Source organism: Solanum verrucosum, unplaced genomic scaffold (genome assembly GCF_900185275.1).
Source record: "Solanum verrucosum unplaced genomic scaffold, falcon-dt-bn FXZP01000196.1, whole genome shotgun sequence".
Lineage (NCBI taxonomy): Eukaryota > Viridiplantae > Streptophyta > Magnoliopsida > Solanales > Solanaceae > Solanum > Solanum verrucosum.
Window position 1 is genome coordinate 4,034,531 of NW_026020420.1, and position 13,804 is coordinate 4,048,334.

At 36.5% G+C, this 13,804-nt stretch overlaps 1 protein-coding gene across 2 annotated transcripts; it reads right to left on the reverse strand.

The window, feature by feature from the left end:
* Positions 1-711: 711 nt before the first annotated feature.
* LOC125807033 (uncharacterized) lies at positions 712-12,631 on the reverse strand. Of its 2 annotated transcripts, none has more exons than XM_049486785.1 (19): positions 10,942-12,631; positions 10,791-10,859; positions 10,515-10,713; positions 9,773-9,860; positions 7,731-7,844; positions 7,576-7,644; positions 7,410-7,491; positions 7,205-7,264; positions 7,004-7,056; positions 6,761-6,927; positions 6,290-6,458; positions 5,117-5,174; positions 4,923-4,979; positions 4,592-4,837; positions 3,974-4,035; positions 2,485-2,541; positions 2,269-2,362; positions 1,991-2,131; positions 712-1,347 (listed from the first exon to the last, which is right to left on the reverse strand). In XM_049486785.1, exons 1-19 carry the CDS (start codon positions 12,529-12,531, stop codon positions 1,255-1,257), a joined length of 3,468 nt encoding a protein of 1,155 aa, XP_049342742.1. In that variant the 5' UTR covers positions 12,532-12,631; the 3' UTR covers positions 712-1,254. The 2 variants fall into 2 exon arrangements, with proteins under 2 accessions (XP_049342742.1, XP_049342741.1); XM_049486784.1 differs by having other exon boundaries at positions 7,731-7,853.
* Between the last annotated feature and the right edge of the window lie 1,173 nt (positions 12,632-13,804).

The window sequence follows — 13,804 nt, forward strand, 5'->3', positions numbered from 1 at the left end:
TTTACTTAAGTTGAGTCCATGGTCCATCGAAAATAACCTCTCCATCTAGGAACTCTAAATAGATGTTTGAACAACACGAGCTACATTTTAATGTACCATTAGTGTCAATATTATTAGGTTGCTTAAAGAAAACGTAAGCAAGCAAATTTCATGATAAATAATTTCTTATTTTAGGTATAGTGGCATAACAAGAATATATTTGGGAAGTTTGTAGAAGCTAGACTTTGACAAGAATATATTTGGTTTTGGTGATGATAATGAAGGAGCATAAATATGGTGGGCGTGGAGGATCAGTCTTGAATGAACTCAAAGCTCATCGCCACGCATGGCAAATCCAAGATTTTCACCAAGGATAAAACACTGAGTCAACCTAGAAGATTTTAAAAATATCTTATATATACAATGCAATTAATTGTCAAAGGGGTTCACATGAAATACCTCGCTACACCCTAGATCCACCCCTGCTTGCCAACCCTGACTTTCAAGTGGGTCGCACTGGCCAACCAATTATTTCCAAAAACTTAAAAAATCTTTTGTTTAAATTCACATTGAAAACTAGGATTTTGACTCCTTGCACACAAAATGGAACAAAGGGATTGCTACAACAATATCAATAACAAATTGCTACTTCCTCTTTTGTTGACCCAATCACTACATATATTCAATAATTCATCACATCAAGAAAAAGCTTATGGCCCTGTATAAGATATGTATCATACATTACTTTCTGGCAAAATTTTCTCTGTATGCAAATGTACAATAGGAAACTACCACTGCGAAAAGAAGGGGTAAAAACGTTTGCCCCCACGCACGCATGATAAAAGGTCAGCATGCCTCAAGGACTTCAGAAGAGCAGTTCCTCAGCTGCTCTTTTATACATCATCTGAAAACTAATCTATAAACCCGACAGACTACTTTATGAAAATATAGCGGTAAATAACGAATAAAAAACACTTGTCCTTGCATCTAAGGATGATTCCCATAAGGTCCGTCATCAACATGGTGCACCTCCAGGAACACCTTGCCTCATGAACTATTCAATCACCTTGAAACTCTACTTCATCAGCTAGAGGTGCATTTTGCATGTTCTAAGGTACCGAAGAAAAGATTGTTCTGCAATGAAAGCACCACTTTCTCTATTTCCAGCTCCATTTCAGATCATCGAGTATAATAGACATCTCCCCTCTCCTTAAATATGAGGTGTGTGCAAATATGTAGCAATGTAGCTCCTTGCACACATTCTTCACAGATGAATTACAATTCATAAGATGTCTGCTGCACTTCCTTCTCCAACATTGATGTCCCATTGAATTCCGTCAACGTATAGTCTCTTGAATACTCCAGATACTGTTAAAACAGTTCTAAAATATCAGCATAGAACTTAGTAAGATTATTTATCTAAATGGCAAAATAGATTGGGTAGTAGAAACTGGGGAAGCACAGCAAACATTGTTTAGCCATATGCACAAGAAAACTCCTGACAAATTATTAACCAAACCCAACTTTGATTCCTCATCCATGACACTGTGACACACAAAGGGAGCAATTAGTTTTATAGGATATGAAACTCCTCTAACTACTCCCTTCCACTAGCAATCTGTCTTGTGACCATGCTTTGATCAGTAAGGCATAAATTCAGTTCAAAAGAACCCACTCACAAAAGGAAGTCAGCTTGAATAGAGGGAATGCAAAGACTTTTTAAGCTTATGTCTGCTAGTATTTCCAGACTAGATATTCCGCAAATTGCCTTAAGGCAACCTAAACATCCTCCGTAAAACATCCTACAGCTTGCACTTGCTCGAACTCTTGAATCAGCAATTAGAAATGGACTTACGTTCATAATTTGACTTTAAATCTAGCATCCATCTTTTTAAGAAAATTGGATCTATTATTTAACTTTTTAACACTATCATCCATGATGCAAAGGAGAATCAGATAAACAAGGTAAAAACAAATGATCTGTCAATACTAATATTAAAGATCCACTCACGCGTTCATCAGTCATCTTTCTGAAACCCAGTTTATTTGTCCAGATGGATTTAGCCTCTTCAGCAGCTGGCAGAACCAGGTTTTTAACATGCATTGAAGATAATAGAATTTCAATAGATCCAAATAACGCCCGGAAATAACCCTTCAAAGGAACAAACATAAGGATCATCAGCTTGTGTTCCACAAGAATAGCTTACTTCCCCTAGGAGTAAAGCTTCAGAACCAGTAAGCAAAACCACAAATAAGCACAGCAAAGGAGTCTAGTCGAGCAGAGCTTACTTTGCCTTGGTTTTCTCTACTTGTAGCCACCATAGGGAGTTCAGCAACCTCTTGCCCAAAAATCCTGAGAAGAGCAGCTGATACAACTACTGACCTGTATCCATTTAGTCACATGATTAATGACTCAGGAAAGCAGATTAGTATGTAACTTCAGACCAACTATAAATACAAAATCTTGAGAAGGCACTGAAAAATAACTTAAAATCAGTGGCTTACTTCACAATCAAAACGATGCAATACATTCCTCCAAATTCTTGACCTGAGATGTTTCTCCTACATTAGACAGGAATACAGAAATTAGAGAAGTCAAAGTGTGTGCAATTCAAATAGAGCAAGTACTCGAATTTTGGAAGCAAACGGCAAAATAACACAAGCAGGCCAAAATATCCAAGCCACAAACAGAAGAGCTCTAAACCATTGGGAAATGGAAAGATTAGCAAGCTTGCTTAACTTTTTAGAATCCCATATCCACACCCCCAGACCTCCCTGACAAGCCTTGGTGGAAACTCAATGGAAAGGGCAACTTCTGTGAGATCTACTAATAGTAACCTCAACTACAAAACTGGCCTGACAAGGATTTGGCCTCAGAAACTCGTCTGGAAAATCAAAATTCCACCCAAGGTGCCAGTTTTCACCTGGCTAGTGGTTAGAAGAGCCTGCTTAGCTCAAGAAAGATCACAGAGAAGAAGTTTCCACATTTGCTCAACATGTCTACTGTGTGGTAAAAAACTGGAAAGCAATGAGCACCTCTTCATCCACTGCAAGATAACTACACATCTGTGGCACATGTTCTTTTGTATTCTAGGAGTTTCTTGGGTTGTTCCCAAAACCACTTTTGCACTCCTTAGTAGCTGGAAAGAAGTTGGCAGATGAAGTGGTACAGAAAACTGGTGGCAAATTATTCCAGCTTGTATATGGTGGTCTATATGGAAAGAAAGGAACTCTAGACATTTTTATTTGCCTCAAGTGTATTCTATTTTTGGTGTAAACAGGATATTTTTAGTGATGTAGCAGACCTAGTAGATCTGATAGGAAACTGCTAATTCTTTAGACCTTCAGCTACTGGCTGATCTTTTCTTTTGTTTTTTCTTTGGAGCGAGCTTGTACAGTTCCATCAGCAACTTTGATGCTGATCTTTTGGATTTCTATACAAGCTATTACCTCTCTCAAAAAAAATAATTAAAATTTAACAATTGCATGTCATGTGCAAATAATCTAATTTTAGAGAAGATTAAGAGATGTATTAGGACAACCTTATCATTTGACTTATTTATATCAAATATATATGCTAATTATAGTAAAAGAAAGAAGACAATTGGATAACTTCGGTAAGTGAAGGCAACACGAGAACTTACAATAAGACATTCCAGGACTAACATGATGCATGATTCTTTCTTTTGATAGGCTAGCAAATTAAGATCAACATTCAACATTTTATTACGTGGTACTTTTTCTTTAATTTTTATTTCATAATTCAAACATACACACATATTAAATTGTGTATTCATGGATATAAGGGACACATGCAAAGCGCATACCCTGGAACTAGTTTTCCTAAATGGAGACAACTAAAAGATCAAACACGAGAAAATTGCCTGTCAGATTTTCTAATACAGTTCATGGACAAGAAAACAAAAAAGGCTGAGTCTCTAAGGAAACTTGTGGTAACACTAGGGTTATAACTTGTAAGCAAAGGAATACTCACCCATAAACCATAACAGGTATAAGATCTCGTCCAGATTTGGCAACAATAGGATCAAAGCACTCCTGTACAGAAAGACAGAGATGACAATTAAAATTAAGTAAGCAACTTGAATAAGGAGAAGTTTGACGCATAATTCAAGGATAAATTTTCAGATAATTAATGAATAAGTGGGGACAAAGTGCATATGGAAATTCTTCTTGTTACACCTTGTATCCTTCAATGAGCTGGTCCTACTCCATTAAGACTCAATTAATCAATTTTTTTAATAAGTAGACTCAATTATTCCATGATGTGGTAGTTAAAAGGATTTATCTGTTTCTAACAATGGTGTTGCTGGTCAACCTGGCATTCTGTCGAGATTTATCGAGTTCAAGAATCTTGGTGATGCACAAGATTATACTTGAGGATTGAAATCTACGGTAAGGTTCAGTTATCAGCAAGTTTTTTCACCACCATGCAGCATTAAGTAGCTTTACCACGTGTTAAAACATCTATGTCCAATTGTAGCAGTAATGTACAATCTCCATTGATTCAGATTTTTGGTAAGTGTCCTCTTTATGATCCGAGATGTCGAAAAAAATTCCAACTGGTGCTTAATACTAACAATAAAAAGCTCACCCTAAAGATTACTGCTGCACTGGATAGAAGAGGTAGATGCTCCGGGAAGCGACTCTTCCCACTTAAGATGCGCCACTGAATGTCATCTGTAGCTGTATCCATTAAACATTTCTGGACTTGCTTCTTAGTTACGGCAGCTGCTGCAGGAGCTGGAATGACCTCAGCTCCCTTCAAAACACAATTCTGAAGTACCACATAAATTTTATTGCAGTCATTGCAACAAAACCATTTATCCTTCGGAAGTTCCTATCACCAATTTTAAGAAGTATTTATTAGTACTGATGGACAACATAATCACAGTTATCCAACATAAGAAAGAAACTAGACTCACTTTCAGATCACACCTCCCACTTTCCCGCAGACACCCAACATGGTATTCCTTCTCACACTGCATATGCACCAAAAAAAAAAATTAAATTGGAAGCTGTGGATATGGCACCATAGGAAAAGGAATAGGAGGGAGCAAGGTTAAAGACAGTTGCAGAACATTGGAATATGGCAAGTAAACTGTTGGTCAAAGCATACCTGGTCACAGAGCATAACTGTCCGATCATCAAATTTGGCAACGCTGAAGTCCGGGGTCCTAGAAATATATGGTGGAAAAATGAGTTCAAGGGTTTATTATCTCCACTTGTAGGCATCCATCTGATGTTAATTTGCACTAGCAAACCATACAATATGTGACAACCAAGTCAACAGATAAAATAACATAATGGCCAGCATGAACTGCATTGTAGGACCGGATAAATTCTTCGACACTATCCCAACTATTTCAAGTTACTTAAAATAATAAATCATAGACGCAGTTCGTCCATCTGCTAGTACCTAAATCTGATGTATACCAATGTTGACACAGGTGACAACTCTAAAAGTGTACCAGGTCTAATGGGGCTTTAAGGGCAAAGCACGATCAGAGTGTAAGCTTTAGAAAGAAAAAAAAAAGCGCAATGAAGGATATATATATATATATATTTCAAGAAAGAAATAACACTCATTCATAATGTTTTCTTTAACAATTATGCTACCAGTTACAAAAAAATCATAATGTTCTCCTTAACTATTAATATATTTATTTTCCAATTATATTGTTGTTAATTAGTACTGCTCTATTCAAGATAGAACTCAAGGGCAATGAGGCACACGCCTTAGTGCCTTGCCTACACTAAAGCGCAGTTTAAGCAACACGAAGCGCCGTCCCAGAGCTTCTGAGCTTCAGGGCTTAACCGCACCTTAAATGAGCCTTTTGACGACATTGATGTATACTATTCAAAAACAGCATTGCCACACATGGCCACTTGATACTGGATGCATAAAATATAATGATGATTAATTTTTTAATTAATTTCATTCTTGAAGTGCTAGGAATACCTAAACGCAATGCAACGAAACCTAGGAAACACATACTCAGGTGAAACCACATCTTGAGAAGAATACAATGGGTTCTTGCTGTAGAAGAACAAGAAAAGATGAGGCAATGCATTGCGGTTTAACCAGCTTTATCACAATGGACTAGTGCTGGATGAAAATATGTACTACGACGTCTGAAGGCATACATTACATATCTCTCGGAAGATATCAAGCAAGGTTAAAGTGCTAAATTAATTTATCCATCACAAGAATGTTCTTAAATCACAAAAGTTAGATAAATGGAAACTAGAAATTTTAAATGCTCTCTGAAGGACCATAACTGCAACATACCTGCAAACAACGCACCCACCACTTTCAGATTCTGGAGCTTTAACCACTCTTGTCAACCGTATCATAATTGGTCCAGCATCTCCAGCAGTTTTCCTACCAGGGACAAATTTATCTCTACAATATGAACAGAGCCAACCACTAGTCGGGGTACACTGTAGACCTATACAAGCTGCAAGCATACAGGTTTTACATGAACAAAACTGTAAGCACAAGTGAGGTTATTAGGCAGGGAAATAGAAAGAGCTCCACTCAACAACCAAAAAACAGGCAGTCTGGCTTACAAAATTGCTTTTGACATGGCTTCATTTACAATCAAACAAGAGAAAAGAGCACTAAAATGTGATTTCTAATATAATATAAAGAGCTAACCAAGTATCAATCTATCAGTTTGCCAACCAGCGCATTTTAGAGATACAAAAAAGACTAATCACAATAGAGAACTATGTCAAACATTAGGGAAAAAGACGGCACCTGCATGAAAAGCCCGGGGACACCCTTCACAGCAAATCAGATCTCCTGCATCGCCACATATTGTACACATATCGTCGCTGTTATTGGTGGCAATACTTTGACCATTTGCCAGCATTAATGCTATATCATGTAGGGTAAGTCCGTTGGATGTGTAGATGTGACGGTAGCTGGTCATCCACAAAATAATTCAGATCATTCATGTTTTGCTTATATGATGCAAATAAGTCTTTGAGAACTACTTACGGTTGACGTTTAGCTGCACATCCAGCATGAGCCTCAAACTGGGAAGGACTTATCTGTTTAGAAAGGATAACAAGTGAAGTAGTAAGCAACACTTCTGAAGTTTATATATATATAATGTATATATAAATATACACATATAATATATATACACATTTGGATTTATTTTATTCCAAATGTGTGTGTACGTGTAGGTTAATTTACCTCAGTATCACAGCAGCTGCAGACTATGCCATTCCCCTGCTTGTAGCCCCCCAGAACTTTCTGCAGAAAGATTTTAATTGCTCACACATAAATAATAATTATGGCAACTGCTGCTGAATAGCCTCGAACAAATAATTAAAAAAATAGAGAAAACAATGCACAATAAAAGGACAATATTAAGAGACAAGATAGAAATGAATCTAACCTTCCCCTTAGAATAATATGACAAATCAGTACCATCGGGAAGTCCATTTGGCATGAACAGTGATCGGTGCAAGTCATTATCCCTATGTATTGTAAAAAGATTGATGACATATGCTAAGTCAAAAACAAAAAATCCTTTTATTCAAGGAAAATAAGAGAAAGGATACCTTTTTTTTGTGCCACCTTCAGCAGGTTTCTTTGGCTCTGCTGTTGAGCTGGAAAAATTGTACCTTGGCCTGTCAAAATAACTGCACCATCAGATACAATCTAGGAATATGCATTTACATAAAGAATGACCAATTGCACGAATGTGATTACAAACTTTTTAACCACATGCTTCCATGATTCTGCAGTCTCCATAGAGCTACGTGAATTTGGAGGAAAGTTGTCAATATACGAGTACGAAGCAGGATATAGGCCATCTTCCATCACCGAACTGCAATCACTGAAGTCCACCATAGTATAGTGCAAAGTTACAAATACAATGAGTAAAAAAGTTTTAGTAACCCCAACACCCAAAACCACTCAATATCATTATTACGCGAAAAACTCAAACTACAACTGGATAAACTCCATAAAGGGACCAAGCTTGCAAGTCTATGCCCTGGATCTAACTTAAGCATTTCTAAACTCTTCTGCCAATATCCAGCAGTAAATGAGGAAAAAGGAAAGGTACTTCCAAAGAACTGCAAAATGGATCATATTACAAAGGGAAAGAACAATGCGATTTGACGTTGCCTATTTTAGAAAGTTCTCTTGATTTATTTAACTTACACGTTTCTGGGATATCAAGTTGCCATGAGCTATTGCACAATAGATGCTGAAGTCAATATTTACTCTAGCAACCACAACATAGGCATAGCTAATACCAAATCAGCGGCAACTGGCCAACCACTCAAACTGATCCATTCATTACAAAAACATACCTAGTGGAATCCCACAAGTGGGGTTTGGGGAGGGTAGAGTGTACGCAGACCTTACAATTGATCCATTCATTATGCATTAAATTATGTTAAGGTTTTAGATGAACACTCAAATTGACCCAGTAGGATGAAATACTAGTAAAAATGAGATCATCAAAGTCAAATTGGTACCCTAGAGGCCTACAATGCTTCTAAAGGAGGCCTACTTTGCCCAAGATGCACATCTGCAAAATGGATCATACAAAATTGGATTTATCAATACTAATATGCATAGCTGATGGAAAGCTAGATGTGGTTTCCCAGCAATGGACTTCGAAACAGCCATTTTTTTCCTTTTTTTGAGACTATTCATGAACGTACATTTTTCTGCCAGTGTTGCAGGTGTAAAACTAAAAGGATAAGACACCAACTCAAAACAGTTTTTGTTCTTACATCATATTTATTTCAAGGTCAACAATATGTTGGCAACATCAATCAATCAACTATGCTTCAATCTCAGATAGTTGGATCAACTATATGTATCATCTACATCCATTCACCTCGACTTCAGTCTATTTCATGTATTCGGAGATAGTTAGGACGCTACTACAATTAACAGTCAACCTACCGCAAAATGCAAATTCCCTTCTTTATCTGGTTTGGACTAGCTATGCTATGGAGTTTGAAAGAACAGAATTTGACATATACAAGTTTCCAACATTCTACCATTTTTAACTCCTTAAGTATTTGTGGTAATATTTTTCTGTGGTGTTCCAAAACCTATTCAGCAAGTATAGTCAATGAAGGTGAACTCGAGCATTCAACATACTATAAGCTAGCTAATAAATAATCAGTCCAAAGTATTTTGACTATATGTAACTTATTTCAACTAACAGCATAGAGCACTTGCACTCTAGGTAAATCACCCTTTAAGCTAAGTTCTAATAAAAACTGTGATACAGGTAAGACAGACATGATCATCCTAGAATCACAATATAAGGAACCCTCAATTGCACATTCAATCAAATATCCAGCTACGGACAAAACGTAACGGTCAGTTGCTGAAATGCCTGGTCAGAAATCAACAACTCACTTCCTTGAAGATAACAATTGTCGATTTCACATCATTCACATGATAAGAAAGGAGAAAAGAGACGGGGGTTGTGGACACAGCTAAGTTAAATGAAGTGGTAAGTCAAAAGGAGAAGTATGAAACTGCAAGGCATTTCATGTTCCTAATCACATTACAGCTATTCAAGAAACAAAAACATAGTGGTCAATGGAGAACAAATTGGATACTAGTGAAGAGGACTCTAGAATTTGGTTTCCTTTTCTTTGTTCTACACCAACCCAGAAACCAGAATAAGATAAAATAACACACCCAAGAAAACTGATAAGAAAGTACGTTAGGGTGAAGGAGCAAAGACCAGAATCAAAATATTAAAACACTTTAAAAATGTACCTTGGCTTATACTGATACATCCCTGAAACTTTTCCATGAGAATATTGGTAAGCACTAGCCACCTCATGGTGCTGCAGGAAGAGTTTGGCTGCAAAACAGAAGAGGATATCACAAATCATCACGCAACTGACAAATTTAACAAAACAGAAGTTATTCTATGTTCACCCCTGGAATAACTACCTTGGACTCTCCTCAAGACCGAAACACAAATTTGCCCTTACGTTCCCACAACACACTTCCAAACCCTTTTGTTAAATTTCTAAGCTACATTGCTCTGTACTCGCCACCTTTTGTCAAGTTTGCTGGAAAAAGTGCTTAAAGATACCTTCCTACTTTAAATTTTAGCAATCTAAATTTATACAGAAGATAAGGAATATTTATTCAGTAAATACAAATAGCATCAAGCATGCTATGTGCGACTGATTCTAGTTGCTGGAAAAGAGGAACTGTCTCACTTGTGAAAATGCTTAAGCTGGTCAAATTATTTATTTCTACAGAGTTTGCACTTGATTATTTATTGAAATGAGCATCATCTAGAATAGAGGTCTATGACGAATAAGAAGTGATATGGTGAGTTCATCCCCTCAACCCTTTTCCACGACCATGCACAAGAGACTACAAGTATAGCGCATGGAAAGCATGAGAATCTTCTCCTAAATACTTATTACTGTCATGCTAATTATCAGACTGTTTCAGAAAAGAAAAGTAACATAAATCAATTGAGACATCAACGTCAAACCACCTTTCCAAGCCTCCAGATATTGCTCATTAATAGAAGAACCAGCCACGTCTTTTACAACTTCTTCTAGTTGACTAAGTGGTGCAGTCTTCAACTCTTGAATTATCCTGTAAATAGGTTTTCCATTCTCCAAATAAATATGATTGTTCGGGTGTCTAGTCTTACCCCCAGCGTGCATTTCAAATTCGTAAGCACTGAGAACCTGCTTAGACATAAATCTGTTCAGTATGTTCATTGACATGCACAAAGACAAACTTTAAATATAGACAGGAAACTCACTTTGGAGAAATTGCAGAGTGAACAACCACACAAGTATCCATAATCTTTTATGATTCCAAGTAGCTCCCTCTGACAGTCATTTATACAAGTGCTTCAGGCTTACATAGAAACTACTAAATAACAAGTATAAACAGAGAAATCCACAAATTACCTTCCTAGAAGTTGAAATGTACTTCACCCGTGCTCCTTCTAAAATTCCAGTCGACAGAAGCTTCTTGACATTTGTCGGGTAAGCATCAGAAGTGACCTTCTTAGACATTTTTAGTTCCCTGTTTAGAGGATATAAAAAGCGATCTCTATCATCAGATTCCAAAGGATTCCATGCCTGTGCTTCACTAAAGCCATCATCAACCCCGGCAGTCACAGGCATAGCAGCCTCAGCAGATGCATTACCATAATCCTCCTTCCTTTTGCTAAACTTGAATATAATCTTCCTGACACCAGTTGTGCTAAATTCCTTCGGTATTTCAAGAACCACAGAGGACTTGGCAACTGCCTTAGATGCATCAATTTGATTATGCTCTTCTTCACTGACACTCTCCTCCGCACTTGAATTCCCCGAAGAAAAAGATGTAATCTCTCCGGAACCACCTTGATTATTACCCAACAAATCCACCCCTTGACTACTGATAGTCTGGAAACTTGAAGTGTTCTCTCTTGGAGACAAATTTGGATTTGAAACTTCAGACAACATATCATCATTCGAAGCTTCCTTCAAGTCAATCCTTACATCCGGCTGGATATCACAATTATTCAACCTCTTTGGCCGCATGTCACCTGACTCCAATTCCTCTGTGTTTAAAGTTTCAGGTTCATGATTTGTGGCACAGCCTTCTAATTCTACACCATCTATAGTTTCAGGTTCGCGATTTGTGGCACAACACTCTGTTTCTACACCATCTACAGTTTCAGGTGCACAGTTTGTGGCACAACATTCTACTTCTACGCCATCTACAGTTTCAGGTGCGCAATTTGTAGTGTGATTAGTCACACGACAATCTAATTCTACAGCATCTAAAGTTTCAAATTTCTGCTTCTCAACACATAGCTCCTGTTCAGTAGCATCTACAACCCCTTGTCTGTCACTCTTTGAATCAACATTTATGGGTTTCTCAATTTCCACCATTCCATCATTCATTGCCGCAAATTGTACAGCATCTGAAGTTTCAAATTTCTGCTTCTCAACACATAGCTCCGGTTCAATAGCATCTACAACCCATTGTCTGTCACACTTTGAATCAACATTCGTGGGTTTCTCAATCTCCATCATTCCATCACTCATTGCAGGTAATTCTACACCATCTAAAGTTTCAAATTTCTGCTTCTTTACACATTGCTCTGGTTCAGTAGCATCTACAACCCATTGTCCGTCACACTTTGAATCAACATCTATGGGTTTCTCAATCTCCATCATTCCGTCACTCATTGGAACTACTTCTACACCATCTAAAGTTTCACATTTCTGCTTCTCAACACATAACTCCTGTTCAGTAGCATCTACAACCCGTTGTCTATCACACTCTGAATCAACATTTACGGGTTTCTCAATCTCCATCATTCCATCACCCAATGCCACTAATTCTAAAGTTTCACATTTCTGCTTCTCAACACATAAGTCCTGTTCAGTTCCATCTACAACCCGTTGTCTATCACACTTTGAATCAACATCAACCGGTTTCTCAATTTCCATCATTCCATCACTCATTACCGCGATACAAACGCCACGTTCCCCTTCCCCCATCTCAAAATACACCTTATCACAAACTCAAACCACCACACAAAAACATACACAAACACAAATTTATTCAAAAAATGAACAAACAATTAACTTAAAAAAAACTCACCACAACTCCAAAAAAAAAAAAAAAAAATTACTTAGCCACCTTAAAAAAAAAAAAAAAAAACTAACCAATTCCAGAAAAACTTTCTTCAATTTTACCCTGCCTCCACAACTCAAAACTCGAAAATCCCAAATCTGAATATCGAAATATACAGAAAAACAACTTTTGAGAGATCTACGGATAAACACCCAAAGAATTGGAAAAAATACCACAAAAATTGGAACACAGATCTGAGAACTCAACACTTAATTTGATTTTGATTTTGATTTTTAACAATTAAAGGAAAGATTTATGGGTAGGGTTTTAATTAGGGATTTCAAATGAAGAAACAAAGAAGGATGAAGGAAATATAAATGGAAAAAAAAACAACTGAATTTTATTTTATTTTTTGAGATTTCGCGGTATTGACAGAGAGGAGAGAGAAAAAAAGGAGGAAAGTGAGATGAGATTTGGAAGGAACGAGAAAGGGGAAAAGATAGGGTCATGGGGAAGTTATTGTGGTACTATTTTTATATCTTTTTGTAGGGCCCATACCAAATAATCCTATGTTATTTTGCCACGTGGCAATTTCATGACTCACATTTTTCCCCTTTGGGTATTTAATTTAAAATTTGAGAAAATAGTTTTTAATAGAAAAAAAATACTAACATAGGTTTTTACTATCTAAGTTAGTGTTTTGTGTATGCAATATGAAGTTATGATTTTAAAATAGTGTTTGAATATGTGAGTTGAAATAATTTTATGTTATTTTACTACGTGGAACCTTAATGAGTAAGTTTTTTCCCTTTTAAATATTTAATTTTTAAAATTCGAGAAAATAATTTTAAAAATTTATAGAAAAAAAATTTGGTTGCATTTTGTGTACGCTATATGAAGTTATGATTTTAAAATATTATTTGTATCCTATGTTCTTTTACCACGCAAAACCTTGATGAGTCAGCTTTTTCCACTTTGAATATTTAATTTAAAATTTGAGATATTAATAATTTTTAAAATTTATAGAAAAAAAATAATTCAGATTTTTACAAGCTTGCGTTTTATGTAAGTAATATAAAGGTATGATTTCAACATAGCATTTGAATATTTATTTGAAATAATCCTATATTATTTTGCCACGTGGAACCTTAATGAGTAAGTTTTTTTCCTTTTAGATATCTAATTTAAAATTCGAGA

Bases quoted from the DNA above. Each gene is read 5' to 3' on its own strand.
- LOC125807033 (XM_049486784.1), bottom strand. From the start codon at position 12,531: ATGGGGGAAGGGGAACGTGGCGTTTGTATCGCGGTAATGAGTGATGGA. The intron at 2,542-3,973 runs GTGAGTATTCCT...TGTCTAATGTAG, and splicing joins ATACCTGTTATGGTTTATGG to GAGAAACATCTCAGGTCAAG. The intron at 1,348-1,990 runs GTGAGTGGATCT...CTGTTTTAACAG, and splicing joins GAAAGATGACTGATGAACGC to TATCTGGAGTATTCAAGAGA.